This window comes from Melanerpes formicivorus, unplaced genomic scaffold (assembly GCF_026170545.1).
Source record: "Melanerpes formicivorus ecotype bairdi unplaced genomic scaffold, bMelFor1.0.p_v2 SCAF_6, whole genome shotgun sequence".
NCBI lineage: Eukaryota > Metazoa > Chordata > Aves > Piciformes > Picidae > Melanerpes > Melanerpes formicivorus.
In genome coordinates, this window is record NW_027142358.1 from 30,306,026 (window position 1) to 30,317,857 (window position 11,832).

An 11,832-nucleotide genomic window follows, 5' to 3' on the forward strand; every position below is an offset into this window, starting at 1 on the left:
ATTCTGTTGGGGCTTTCTAGATGATTCCCCCAGCAGGTACCCCCAAGCTTTCAGCCATCCTAAGCATATGTAAGATCTGAAGCCTCACTTGGAGATTAGATTCTTCTGTCTGGCTAAGTGCACCAGCTATCTCTTCTTGTCTGCAGGGCAGCTCCTTATATTAGAATAAACCTTTATTAGAATAAACCAAACCAGGTTGGAAGAGACCTTCAAGATCATCGTGTCCAACCCATCAACCAATCCAACCCACCCAAACAGCTAACCCATGGCACCAAGCACCCCAGCAAGTCTCCTCCTGAACACCTTCAATGACGGCGACTCCACCACCTCCCCGGGCAGCCCATTCCATAGCACATATTAGTTAATGCAACCCAAGTGATGAGGCCCTGTTCACCAAATCATTTCAGACTTGGTATCTGCTTGACTGGCTGCTAGGCTCCTGCCAGTGTTTGCTTTAAGGAGCTGGCTGTCATGCTAGGTTATTTGTGGTGCATTGCAACCAGACTGGCAGCAATGATGGATCAGCACCTGCCACTGAGTGCCAAAGCAATTTCCAACCTGTAACAGGGCGTCCCCAATTCCTCTGTTCTGGGAACTTTCTGTTCAGGACCCATTTTACTTGGTAATGCTCTGCTGTGCTAGATTAAAGCAGCCTTAGCATTACTGGCTAGCACTTGCTTCTGTAAGAAATGGAGAGATCTTTGACACGTGGGTTATGGGGAATAGATCTTTTAGTATGGTCACTGCATTCATCTTCCTTGTGCTTCAGCTGCTGCTTCACTGTTCTGGCTGAAGCCTTGCAATTTATTTCCTTCTAGGAACTGGCAGCAATGTGTGCTACATGGAGGACATGAAAAACATAGAAATAGTGGAAGGCAATGAAGGAAAAATGTGCATTAACACTGAGTGGGGAGGATTTGGTGACAACGGCTGCATCGACAACATCAGAACGAAATACGACAAAGAAGTAGATGAAGGTTCACTAAACCCAGGGAAACAGAGGTAAATATGATGGTCCTGGTGCAAAGAGCCTGAGCAGGGCAGTCTTTGAGACAGAATCACAGAATGAATGAATGAATAATCAGGAAGGGAGTGTTAATATTCCAGCTCTTCTGTTGCACTGTAAGTAATGCAGATACCCAGAAAGAATACATTGTCTCTGTGTCTGCAGCACTGTTCTCCCCTTAGGGCCACTACCAAACAGGGCAGCTCTTAAAATTTCCCTGCACAGTGCAGGCTTTGCTGTGTTCCTCCTCTTGGGAGTGTTTTCTCAAAGGTAAAAGGCAGTTTGTGCAAAAGGATGAACTGAACTTGGCCGTTCACTTTGTTTGGAAAAGGCAGCATTGATTACACGTGAGTCACTGATAAATGCATGAGGGGGACAGGGAAATGTTTTGCCTCAGCGTGAGCTCTGGCTTTAACACTCTCTTCTGTTTAATATTACAAGGTTTCATTCTAGCTCTGTTACTTGTTAACATCAGGAAATAATCTTGTTTGCACTTGGAGTCACAACAGCACATTTTTGATGACTGCAAGGTGGAGTTCAATGGCTATTGCCCTGCAAGCTTTTCCTGGCTTTTTGAGAATAGAATATAATAGAATTAACCAGGTTGGAAAAGACCTTTGAGATCATCAAGTCCAACCTATCATCCAACACCATCTGATCAACTAAACCATGGCACCAAGCACCACATCCAGTCTCTTCCTAAACACTTCCAGTGATGGTGACTCCACCACCTCCCTGGGCAGCACATTCCAATGGCCAATCACTCTTTCTATGAGGAACTCCTTCCTAACATCCAGCCTAAACCTCCCCTGGCACAGCTTGAGACTGTGTCCTCTTGTTCTGGTGCCGCTTGCCTGGGAGAAGAGACCAACCCCCACCTGCCTACAACCTCCTTTCAGGTAGTTGTAGAGAGCAATGAGGTCACCCCTGAGCCTCCTCTTCTCCAGGCTAAGCAACCCCAGCTCCCTCAGCCTCTCCTCACAGGGCTGTGCTCCAGACCCATCCCCAGCTTTGTTGCCCTTCTCTTCCAGCAAGTCAACATCTTTCCTAACCTGAGGGGCTCAAAACTGGACACAGGACTCAAGGTGTGGCCTAACCAGTGCTGAGTCCAGGGGCAGAATGACCTCCCTGCTTCTGCTGGCCACACTGTTCCTAATGCAGGCCAGGATGCCACTGGCCTTCTTGGCCACCTGGGCACATTGCTGATTCATGCTCAGCCTACTATCAACCAGCACCCCCAGGTCCCTCTCTGCCTGGCTGCTCTCCAGCCACTCTGACCCCAGCCTGTAGCACTGCATGGGGTTGCTGTGGCCAGTGTGTAGAACCCGGCGCTTGGATGTGTTCAATCTCATGTCCTTGGACTCTCCCCATCTGTCCATCCTGTCAAGGTCACTCTGCAGAGCTCTCCTACCCTCTTAACAGATCAAGCCCCCAGCTTGGTGTCATCTGCAAACTCACTGATGATGGACTCAATGCCCTCATCCAGATCATCAATAAAGATGTTAAAGAGCATGGGGCCCAGCACTGATCCGTGGGGGACACCACTAGTGACTGGCCACCAGCTGGCTGTGGCACCATTCACCACCACTCTCTGGGCTTGGCCATCCAGCCAGTTCCTAACCTAGCACAGAGTGCTGTTGTCCAAGCCATGGGCTGACAGCTTGGCCAGGAGTTTGCTGTGGGGGAGACTACATCCACAGTTGATAGGACTTCTACTATGTATGCATTTAACACTTATCTCTTGAAAATCATGGGGTTTCTCTTTATTGTTTTTTTTCTTTTATAACAGGTATGAAAAAATGACCAGTGGGATGTACCTAGGTGAAATAGTGAGGCAGATTTTGATTGACCTAACCAAACAAGGACTGCTGTTCAGAGGACAGATTTCGGAGTCGCTCAGGAAAAGAGGCATCTTTGAAACAAAATTCCTGTCTCAGATCGAGAGGTAAAGTTGTTAGATTTTACTTGGGTTCAATCCTTTAGGGCTTCTGGAATCTCTAGAAAATAATCTTCATAGTATCATAGTATCAGTCAGGTTTGGAAGGGACCACAAGGATCATCTAGTTCCAATCCCCCTGCCAGGGGCAGGGACACCCCACACTAGATCAGCCTGGCCAGAGCCTCATCCAGCCTGGGCTTAAACACCTCCAGGGACAGGGCCCCAAACACCTCCCTGGACAACCCATTCCAGGACTTCACCACTCTCATGGGGAAGAACTTCCTCCTCACATCCAGCCTGAATCTCCCCACCTCCAACTTCATTCCATTCCCCCTAGTCCTGTCACTACCTGAGATCCTGAGAAGTCCCTCCCCAGCCTTCTTGTAGGCCCCCTTCAGATACTGGAAGGCCACAATGAGGTCACCTGGGAGCCTTCTCTTCTCCAGACTGAACAGCCCCAAATCCTTCAGTTTGTCCTCATAGGAGAGGTGCTCCAGCAAGTGTGTGGAGCCCTTTCCTCCACGAAGTCCATTCTAGTTTTCTTCTTTCTTTCTCAATGTATGAATACTCCATGAATATGTGGCTACCTCTACATATCTGCACATGATTGCAGTGTTCTTCCAGGCTATCTGGAAATTCTTTCCACTGATGAAAACCTTGGAAGGTAGTGTCTCAGCCTTGAGATCAAAAAAATATCATGCTAAGGTAGCTGATGTGGCTCAGGTCCCTCATGACTTTGGGAGTTAGGTGAATAGTGTTTGTGCCTTTTGGAAACACAGTCTAACACAGCAAAGGGCATGCCAGCAGCAAGATTTCCATCTGAATACAGACCAAAATTTGCCTTAAAACAATTGGAGAGTGTTAAAGTTGAAATGGTCCCATTTCCTTTCAATTATGGCTGAGTCTCAGCTGAAGCTTCCCCTCATGCCTTGCTACTGCATGTGCTTCCTTTCGTGCAGTGACCGGCTCGCCCTCCTCCAAGTGCGTCTGATTCTGCAGCAGCTTGGCCTGGACAGCACGTGTGACGACAGCATCATTGTGAAAGAGGTGTGTGGAGCTGTTTCAAGAAGAGCTGCTCAGCTCTGTGGGGCAGGACTGGCAGCTATTGTAGAGAAGAAGAGAGAAAACCAAGGTGTGGAGCGCCTGCAAATCACCGTTGGAGTAGATGGAACTCTCTACAAGCTGCATCCACAGTGAGTACCTTGGTACCACAGTCTCACAGGATCGCCAAGGTTGGAAGAGACCTCGAGGATCATCGAGGCCAACCTGTCACCACAGGCCCATGACTAGACCATGGCACCAAGTGCCACATCCAATCTCCTCTTGAACACCTCCAGGGATGGTGACTCCACCACCTCCCTGGGCAGCACATTCCAATGACGAATGACTCTCCTGGTCAAGAACTTTCTCCTCACATCCAGCCTAAAATTCCCCTGGCGCAGCTTGAGACTGTGTCCTCTTGTTCTGGTGCTGCTTGCCTGGGAGAAGAGACCAACCCCTTCCTGGCTACAACCACCCTTCAGGTAGTTGTAGAGGGCAATCAGGTCACTCCTGAGCTTCCTCTTCTCCAGGCTAAACAATCCCAGCTCCCTCAGCCTCTCCTCACAGGGCTGTGCTCAAGGCCTCTCCCCAGCCTTGTTGCCCTTCTCCGGACACGTTCAACAGTCTCAATGTCCTTCTTAAACTGAGGGGCCCAGAACTGGACACAGGACTCAAGGTGTGGCCTAACCAATGCAGAGTCCAGGGGCACAATGACTTCCCTGCTCCTGCTGGCCACACTATTCCTGATCCAGGCCAGGATGCCGTTGGCCTTCTTGGCCGCCTGGGCACACTGCTGGCTCATGTTTAGGCAGCTGTCAATCAGCACCCCCAGGTCCCTCTCTGTTTGGGAGCTCTCCAGCCACTCTGACCCCAGCCTGTAGCTCTGCATGGGGTTGCCAGGGCCAAAGTGCAGCCCCTGGCACTTGGACTTGTTGAATGCCATCCTGTTGGACTCCACCCATCTGTCTAGTTGGTCGAGGTCCCTCTACCACTTCCCTTTGCTTGTTTGCTCATTTCCACTGTGATAACATACCAAGCTGTACCAGCTCTCTGTCCAGATGGTAATAAATGAGAGAGGGGATAACGATCTAACATATTTCCCTGCACCCTGACATTTCTCTTGCCTAATCAAAAGATCAAAAATTGCCAAATCAAGTCCAGGTAGCACTGGGAGGCTGTTTTCTCTAGGGTTTTGGGTGAGCCTGCTCTTACAATATGTATTTTCCAATGTTTGAGGTGATTTTTGCAGTCACTGGGTGTCCCAAGTGGAAAGCTGTGTTGGGTTTTTGGAGCTGGGTCAGTATTTTGTGAGCAAGGTGTGGAAGTAGATGCATTAGCTTTTTGAGTTGAGGGAAGAGAGTTTCCTCTATGATCTCTGAAGGCAAAGTGGAGAAACAGAAATTAAAATCTGGTTGTGTACAGAAATTTGTCCCTTTCATGAATAGCATGAAAACCAGAGAGGCTGTGGAGAGCCAGTGGAACATCTTGGCTTGCATTATGGTTCCTTGCTAATAGGTAAATACGAAGATCTTAGACCAGAAAGCAGCTGCTAAGATGTTCTGTTCTTCTCTCCCTTTCCTTCCAGTTTCTCTAGGGTCCTGCAGGAAACAGTGAAGCAACTGGCACCTCAGTGTGATGTGACTTTCATGCTTTCTGAAGATGGAAGTGGGAAGGGAGCTGCCCTCATTACTGCAGTAGCAAAAAGGTTGCATAATGTCGGACAGAAGTGAAAATGAGAGGTCAAGTCCTTGCAGCACTGCCAGGCGTGTGCACTAGAGAGCTGCTGAGCGATGATTCCAGGTAGCTTGGCTAGACACCAGTACACAGGTACCTGTTTTCAGGGAGCAGCTGGTTTTTGACCAACCAGAATTGTGGATTTTGGTTCTTTGTTAACTTGGGTGAGGTGTTTCTGCTCCGCACTGGCATTGTGTCTTGGCGTGCTTCAGCCTGCTCAGTTCTGTACTTCCTGCAATGCATCTGTAACGCACATGGGAGAGTGAAAACGAAGCAAAATAAACCCCAAACCTGCCTTTTTTTTTACACTGGTTCAATTAAGCTACTGCACTACAAGTTCATCACCAGTTTCTTAGGATCTGTGGGTGGTTTAGTTTTGTCTTGGCCTGGCCGCAGGAATGTTGAGCTCCTGATGTTGCACCTCTCTAGTGGACATATTTCTTCAGTGCTTCAAAGGTTTTACAATAAATCTGCAGGTAAAACAAAAAGCAATGGATGTTGATCAGTGCTGCTTCCCCCTCTGCTACGTTGCTTGCAAGTGTGTTGTGGTGTAAAGCTCCCCTGAGCGCAGCAGGCACGTTTAGTAGATGAATGTAAAGGACAGAAATGTGATTGCACAAAATAGCAGTTTGTGTCAGAAACACATCAGAGCATTTGTGTGCCCTTAAACCTCAATCCACGCTGGGTGGATTCTGGCTGGGACTGATTCTTGTGAAGCTGGGGGCGAGAGAGAATGTAGAAGCTGCTGCAGGGTCTGCTGTGTCTGGGTCAGGGCTACGTAGAGAGTATCAAGTCTGTCCTTGGGCCACCAAAATAGCTGGGGGAAAAAACATACAACGAAAAATCACCTGAATTCCTGAATTTCTCCTCTGTTTCCCTCCTTATCTCCTTGCCTCTTCACGAGAGGATGGTTTCCAGTTTGTGCAGAGGAGTTTATCCTTGTGTTTTGTTTTCTGTTGTGTGCTGCTCTGCCTGTCTGTAGTCTGTTGTAAATAAATCTGTGGTGCTGTGTGCCATTGATTCTCTGTCTAGTGCCTCCTCTGAGTTGTGGGAAGAGCATGCAAGCAAGTGAGAGCTGTCTCTAAACCAGTCTATAACAATACCCAGCAGCAGAGCTGGCTTGTGGATAGAGCACATGCTCTTGTGTGACAAATATCCCTCACCTAATTTCTTGGAATGGTAGAAGGGTTTGGGTTGGAAAGGATCTCCAAAAGTCATCTAGTCCAACCTTGCTGCAGTGAGCAGGGACACCCTCAACTAGATCGGGCTGCTCAGAGCCTTGTTGAGCCTCAACTACCTCCCTGGGCAACCTGTTCCAGTGTTCCCCCATCCTCATGGTAAAGAACTTGTTCCTAACATCCAATCTAAATCTGCTCTTCTCTAATTTCAAACCATTGTCCCTCATCCTGTCACTGCAGGCCTTTGTAAAGAGTCCCTCTGCAGCCTTCTTGTAGGTCCCCTCCAGGTACTGGAAGGCTGCTATTAGGTTTCCCCAGAGCCTTCTCTTCTTCAGGCTGAGCAACCCCAGCTCCCTCAGCCTGTCCTTGTAGTGGAAATGCTCCAGCCCTCTGATCATTTTGGTGGCTCTCTTCTGGACCCTCTCCATCAGGTCCATGTCCTTCCTGTGTTGGGGGCTCCAGAGCTGGACACAGTACTCTAGGTGAAGCCACAAATCTGCAAACTGCTATTCTCTGTTTTCCAATATTTCTGTATCTCCAAGATACAGAAATGTGCTTTAAGCCTAGTTAGGTCAAAACTGACTGTCATGCAGGGAGTGGTGAGACACTGGAACATGTTGCTCAGGTTGGTGGTAGAAGCCCATGCCTGGAGGTTCTTAAGGCCAGGCTGGATGTGGCTCTGGGCAACCTGGTCCAGTGTGAGGAGTCCCTGCCCATGGCAGGGGGGTTAGAACTAGATGATCCTTGAGGTCCCTTCCAACCCTAACAGTTCTATGAGTAATCTGCAACAAGGCTGGCAAGTTCAGATTGAGCAATGGCAAAATCAAAACCTCAAGCTACAGACCTTTCTTCTTTTGTAGTTCTCAAGCTACAGACCTTTCTTCTTTTGTAGTTTTGAAAAGAAAGGTTTCAACAGCTCTGTGTCTGTGTTGGAGTCACCAAACAGGTAAAACAGAGGACTTGGAAATGGATTTTGCTTCTGAAGGAATTCCTCACAGGGTCGAGCTCACTACGCTGAGCAGCTGGGAAAAGACAGCCTGTGAACTTGTGTTATGTGTAATGTTTCCCTCCTTTCCTCAAGAAACTTAATGTTTTACTTTTTCTTTCTATTTCAGACTCCATAGAGCTACAGAAACCAAAGCTTGGGGGAGGGGGCAAGGTCATTTGGAGCAGATGTTTTTCTTGTGATGATAGCCAGGTTAAATTTGGGTATAGAAATAAAACCCATCAGGTCTGGGGCCTAGGTGGGGCCTAGAGTAGCCTAGGATAGCTCTTCTGCATTGGCTGTTTCTCCCCTTCAGCACTCTGAAATGTTGTGCCACCTATGTATTCTGGGTCCTTTTTGGGAAGTGGATTGTGCTGACCTGCCAAAGTGCCTCTGTGGATGAAACATGTCCCTGTACACCTGGATTGAGGTGATGTGGACTTGCCCCAGGACGGCCTCGTGAGTATGGTGCAGAGTGCCTCCTGCACTTCCATTCTAAAGTTAGTTCTGCACAACAGAATCAGCAACAAAACAAGGCAACCCCCTTGCACAGATCCCTGTTTTAAACTTAGAAATAAATCCTGTACTGCTTTGATTTTGCTTTGTCAGTCTTCACAGCTCATCCAGAGATGGTTTACTTCTCAGCTGTAGTTACTCCTTTACTGCAACAGATTAAACCCACACAATAATATTTCCTTTGCATCTGCAGTTTTTTTCCAGTGAGTCTGTGGGTGTTGTGGAATCTGATCACATGAACCTGAAACTGCTCACAGAGTGCTCAGTGACCTACAGCTCTTGTCAAGGTCCCCAAGGCCCAGGACGCACACGCTCTTGCCTTTGCTGCAGGCTGAAGCACGCAGGCAGCTCCCACGCAGCTCTGATACACAGCTGCTGGGCAAGGAGATGGCATCCACGGTGGGAAGGTTGCTGCTGTCTTGAGAGGGAACGAGCAAAGACTGACTGGGCAGCCCTCCACCAGGGAAGACCTGGTTACTGCAGAATTTTACCAGGGGTAAAAACTTCACTTGTAGCTCCCCAGGGATCTCACAAACACACTGATGTTTTGTCTGACTCATAACTAAACCAGAACAAGATCACAGGATGCTAGGGATTAGAAGGGACCTCTGAAGGTCATTGAGTCCAACCCTCCTTCTAGAGCAGGACTATAGAATCTAGCACAGGTCACAGAGGAACACATCCAGATGGGTCTGGAAAGTCTCCAGAGAAGAAGACTCCACAACCCTCTGGGCAGCCTGTTCCAGTGCTGTGTGAGCCTCACAGTGAAGAAGTTCCTCATCTTGAGGTGGAACCTCCTGTGATGTAGTTTATATCCATTGCCCCTTGTCCTGTCACAGGGTGCAAGTGAGCAGAGGCTGTCCCCTCCCTCTTGACCCCCAGCCCTCAGATACTGATAAACATTTATTAAATCCCTTCTCAGTCTTCTCTTCTCCAGACTAACCAGCCCTGGGTCTCTCAGCCTCTCCTCAACGGGCAGTGCTCCAGCCCCTTAATCATCCTCATAGCCCTCCACTGGACTCTCTCAAGCAGATCCCTGTCCCTCTTGAACTGGGGAGCCCCAAACTGGATGCAATATTCCTGGTGGAATTCAACCTGTGGAAGCACAAGGACTGTCTCTCTGGTACAGACTTCAAGCCTCTGAACCAAACCCCTTCCTTGCACATCTCAGCGTGGTGATTCGGTTTGAAGCCCCAGCTTAAAATAAAAGTGGAGGCCTTCCATCAAATGTGACACAGTATCTACTACAATTCCTCACATGAAGTTGTTAGCTTCAAATAAAATGAGATTCTTCTGGTTTCACATCTTAGATGTGCTTTTCCACTGCTGTTTTTGAATAGCTTTGTGATGCTTTGTTCTCTTGAGTTTGTTGGATCTCCCCTCCAGTTCACATGTAAGGTACTTCTTCATGCATTTACTGATTTTGTTTTGATGCTGCTTGAAGACATAAACATCCTTGTTCAGATTTAGGTCCTACATTTGATTTGGAAGGTTGAAAGGTCTTTAAATCACAGGTGTGAGAGAAGTATTATTGGGATGGAGGTACCAAAGTTTTCAGATGGTTGCAGTTACCTTCTCATCTGCCAGGAAAAGATGATCCTACATATGTTCATTTGCCTGCTAGAGAGGCATTTTGGTGGCTATAGGTTTGGACAGCACTGGTGCTTGACTCAGAGTGCAGAGGAAATGCAGTAGCAGCTTTGTCACACTGACAAAGTTCAAAAGTAACTATAGGGTCATGTCTAAGTGCTTCAGAAATCCTGATTAGCATAATCTCTCTTCCTGGGAAGTCAGTAGTGTGACCGTTTGAGCATCTAGGATTAGCAGATTATTGGAAAGGAGTTTGAGGCTGAAATGTAGGTGAAAAGTATTGCTGAGGTTTGTTTCTTTGTGCCTGGTGAAGTGAGCTGGCTTTTGTTTGAGGCACTCAGATGCAGTGTCACCATAGCAGTGTGTGGGGAGGGAGGGAGGGAGGCAGGGAGAGGGGGTGTTTTAGTGGTCCAGCTAGAGATGAGTTTAGAGTTACTCTAGAAAGGACCTTCACTGCCTTGGACTATCATTAAGGGCTTAGCCAGGTCATTTCTCAGACTTGTCAAGTAATATGCACACACACACCATTAAAAAAACCCAGAAGCCTTATTCCTGTGTATGAATAGGGATGTTCTGTTGGAGTGAGAGTAGGAAGGGAAATCAGATGTCTGCTTTGTCTCAGCCTTGCATTTGTTCTGTGAAGCTTATGCAAAGGAAGACATCAAAACACTAAAAGCTTAATGAATGTTTTCCCCTTTCTTAGTGGTACTATCCCATTGCAGGTGTACACTGAAGGTGCTGTAAACATGCTGGGTCACATCTCTCTCAGAGGGGAAATGCCAAAATGATTTTGATACTGTTGCATGCTTTTAATGTCCCTCAGGTGCTTCACCTGCACTCTGTCCAAGGGCCTCATGCAGCCCAGGTGCTCCTAGAGAGAGTGAAAGTGATGTGCTGTCAAGAGAGAACAGATGTGGGAAGAAACCTGGTGGACATGAGTTCCTCCAGAATACCCTTGCCACTGGCACAAGGAATTGCCTATAGTTCTGGAGCCCCTATTACAAGAGGGATCTGGAGGTGCTGGAACATGTCCAGAGAAGGGCCACAAGGATGATCAGAGGGCTGGAGCACCTCTCCTATGAGGACAGACTGAAGGAGTTGGGGCTGTTCAGGCTGGAGAAGAGAAGGCTCCCAGGTGACCTAATTGTGGCCTTCCAGTATCTGAAGGGGGCCTACAGGAGGGCTGGGGAGGGACTTCTCAGGATCTCAGGTAGTGATAGGACTAGGGGGAATGGAATGAAGCTGGAGGTGGGGAGATTCAGACTGGAGGTGAGGAGGAAGTTCTTCCCCATGAGAGTGGTGAAGCCCTGGAATGGGTTGTCCAGGGAGGTGGTTGGGGCCCTGTCCCTGGGGGTGTTTAAGCCCAGGCTGGCTGAGGCTCTGGCCAGGCTGATCTAGTGTGGGGTGTCCCTGCCCATGGCAGGGTGCTTGGAACTAGATGATCCTTGTGGTCCCTTCCAACCCTGACTGATACTACGATAAAAGGCTCCAGGCTGGAGGGTTCCCTGTTCAGAAGCAGAAGATTCGAATGCTGAGGAACCCCAGCAAGCAGGAGCTTGCTGGGAAGGTCTCTTTTACCCTTGATCTTTCTTGAATGGTTATAAAACACCCCACAGAATCAGCCCCAAAAGCCTCTCAGATAATTTTTTTTTACATTATTTTCATCTAGAAAAACAGAAATTAAAACAAAACAAAAAAGAAGAGAGAGAGGGAGGGAGGGAGGCTGAGACTGTTTCACTGCCACGATGTTTTCTTTTCTCTTTTTGTTGGAAAGGATAAAGGCTGTTTGGAGACAAGGTGAGAGATGTGTGAAGAGTATGGCAGATCAGCAGTCCCAGCTTCC

At 48.1% G+C, this 11,832-nt stretch overlaps 1 protein-coding gene across 1 annotated transcript in view; it reads left to right on the forward strand.

The window, feature by feature from the left end:
* Positions 1–8,478, forward strand: part of LOC137442063 (hexokinase HKDC1-like) — a 30,558-nt gene extending 22,080 nt beyond the window's left edge. The window contains exons 15-18 of the mRNA XM_068140289.1: positions 819–1,002; positions 2,796–2,951; positions 3,905–4,138; positions 5,572–8,478. Of these exons, the coding sequence (XP_067996390.1) occupies positions 819–1,002; positions 2,796–2,951; positions 3,905–4,138; positions 5,572–5,716 (719 nt within the window). The 3' untranslated portion in view covers positions 5,717–8,478. The remainder of the gene's footprint in view (positions 1–818; positions 1,003–2,795; positions 2,952–3,904; positions 4,139–5,571) is intronic.
* The last annotated feature ends 3,354 nt before the right edge of the window (positions 8,479–11,832 follow it).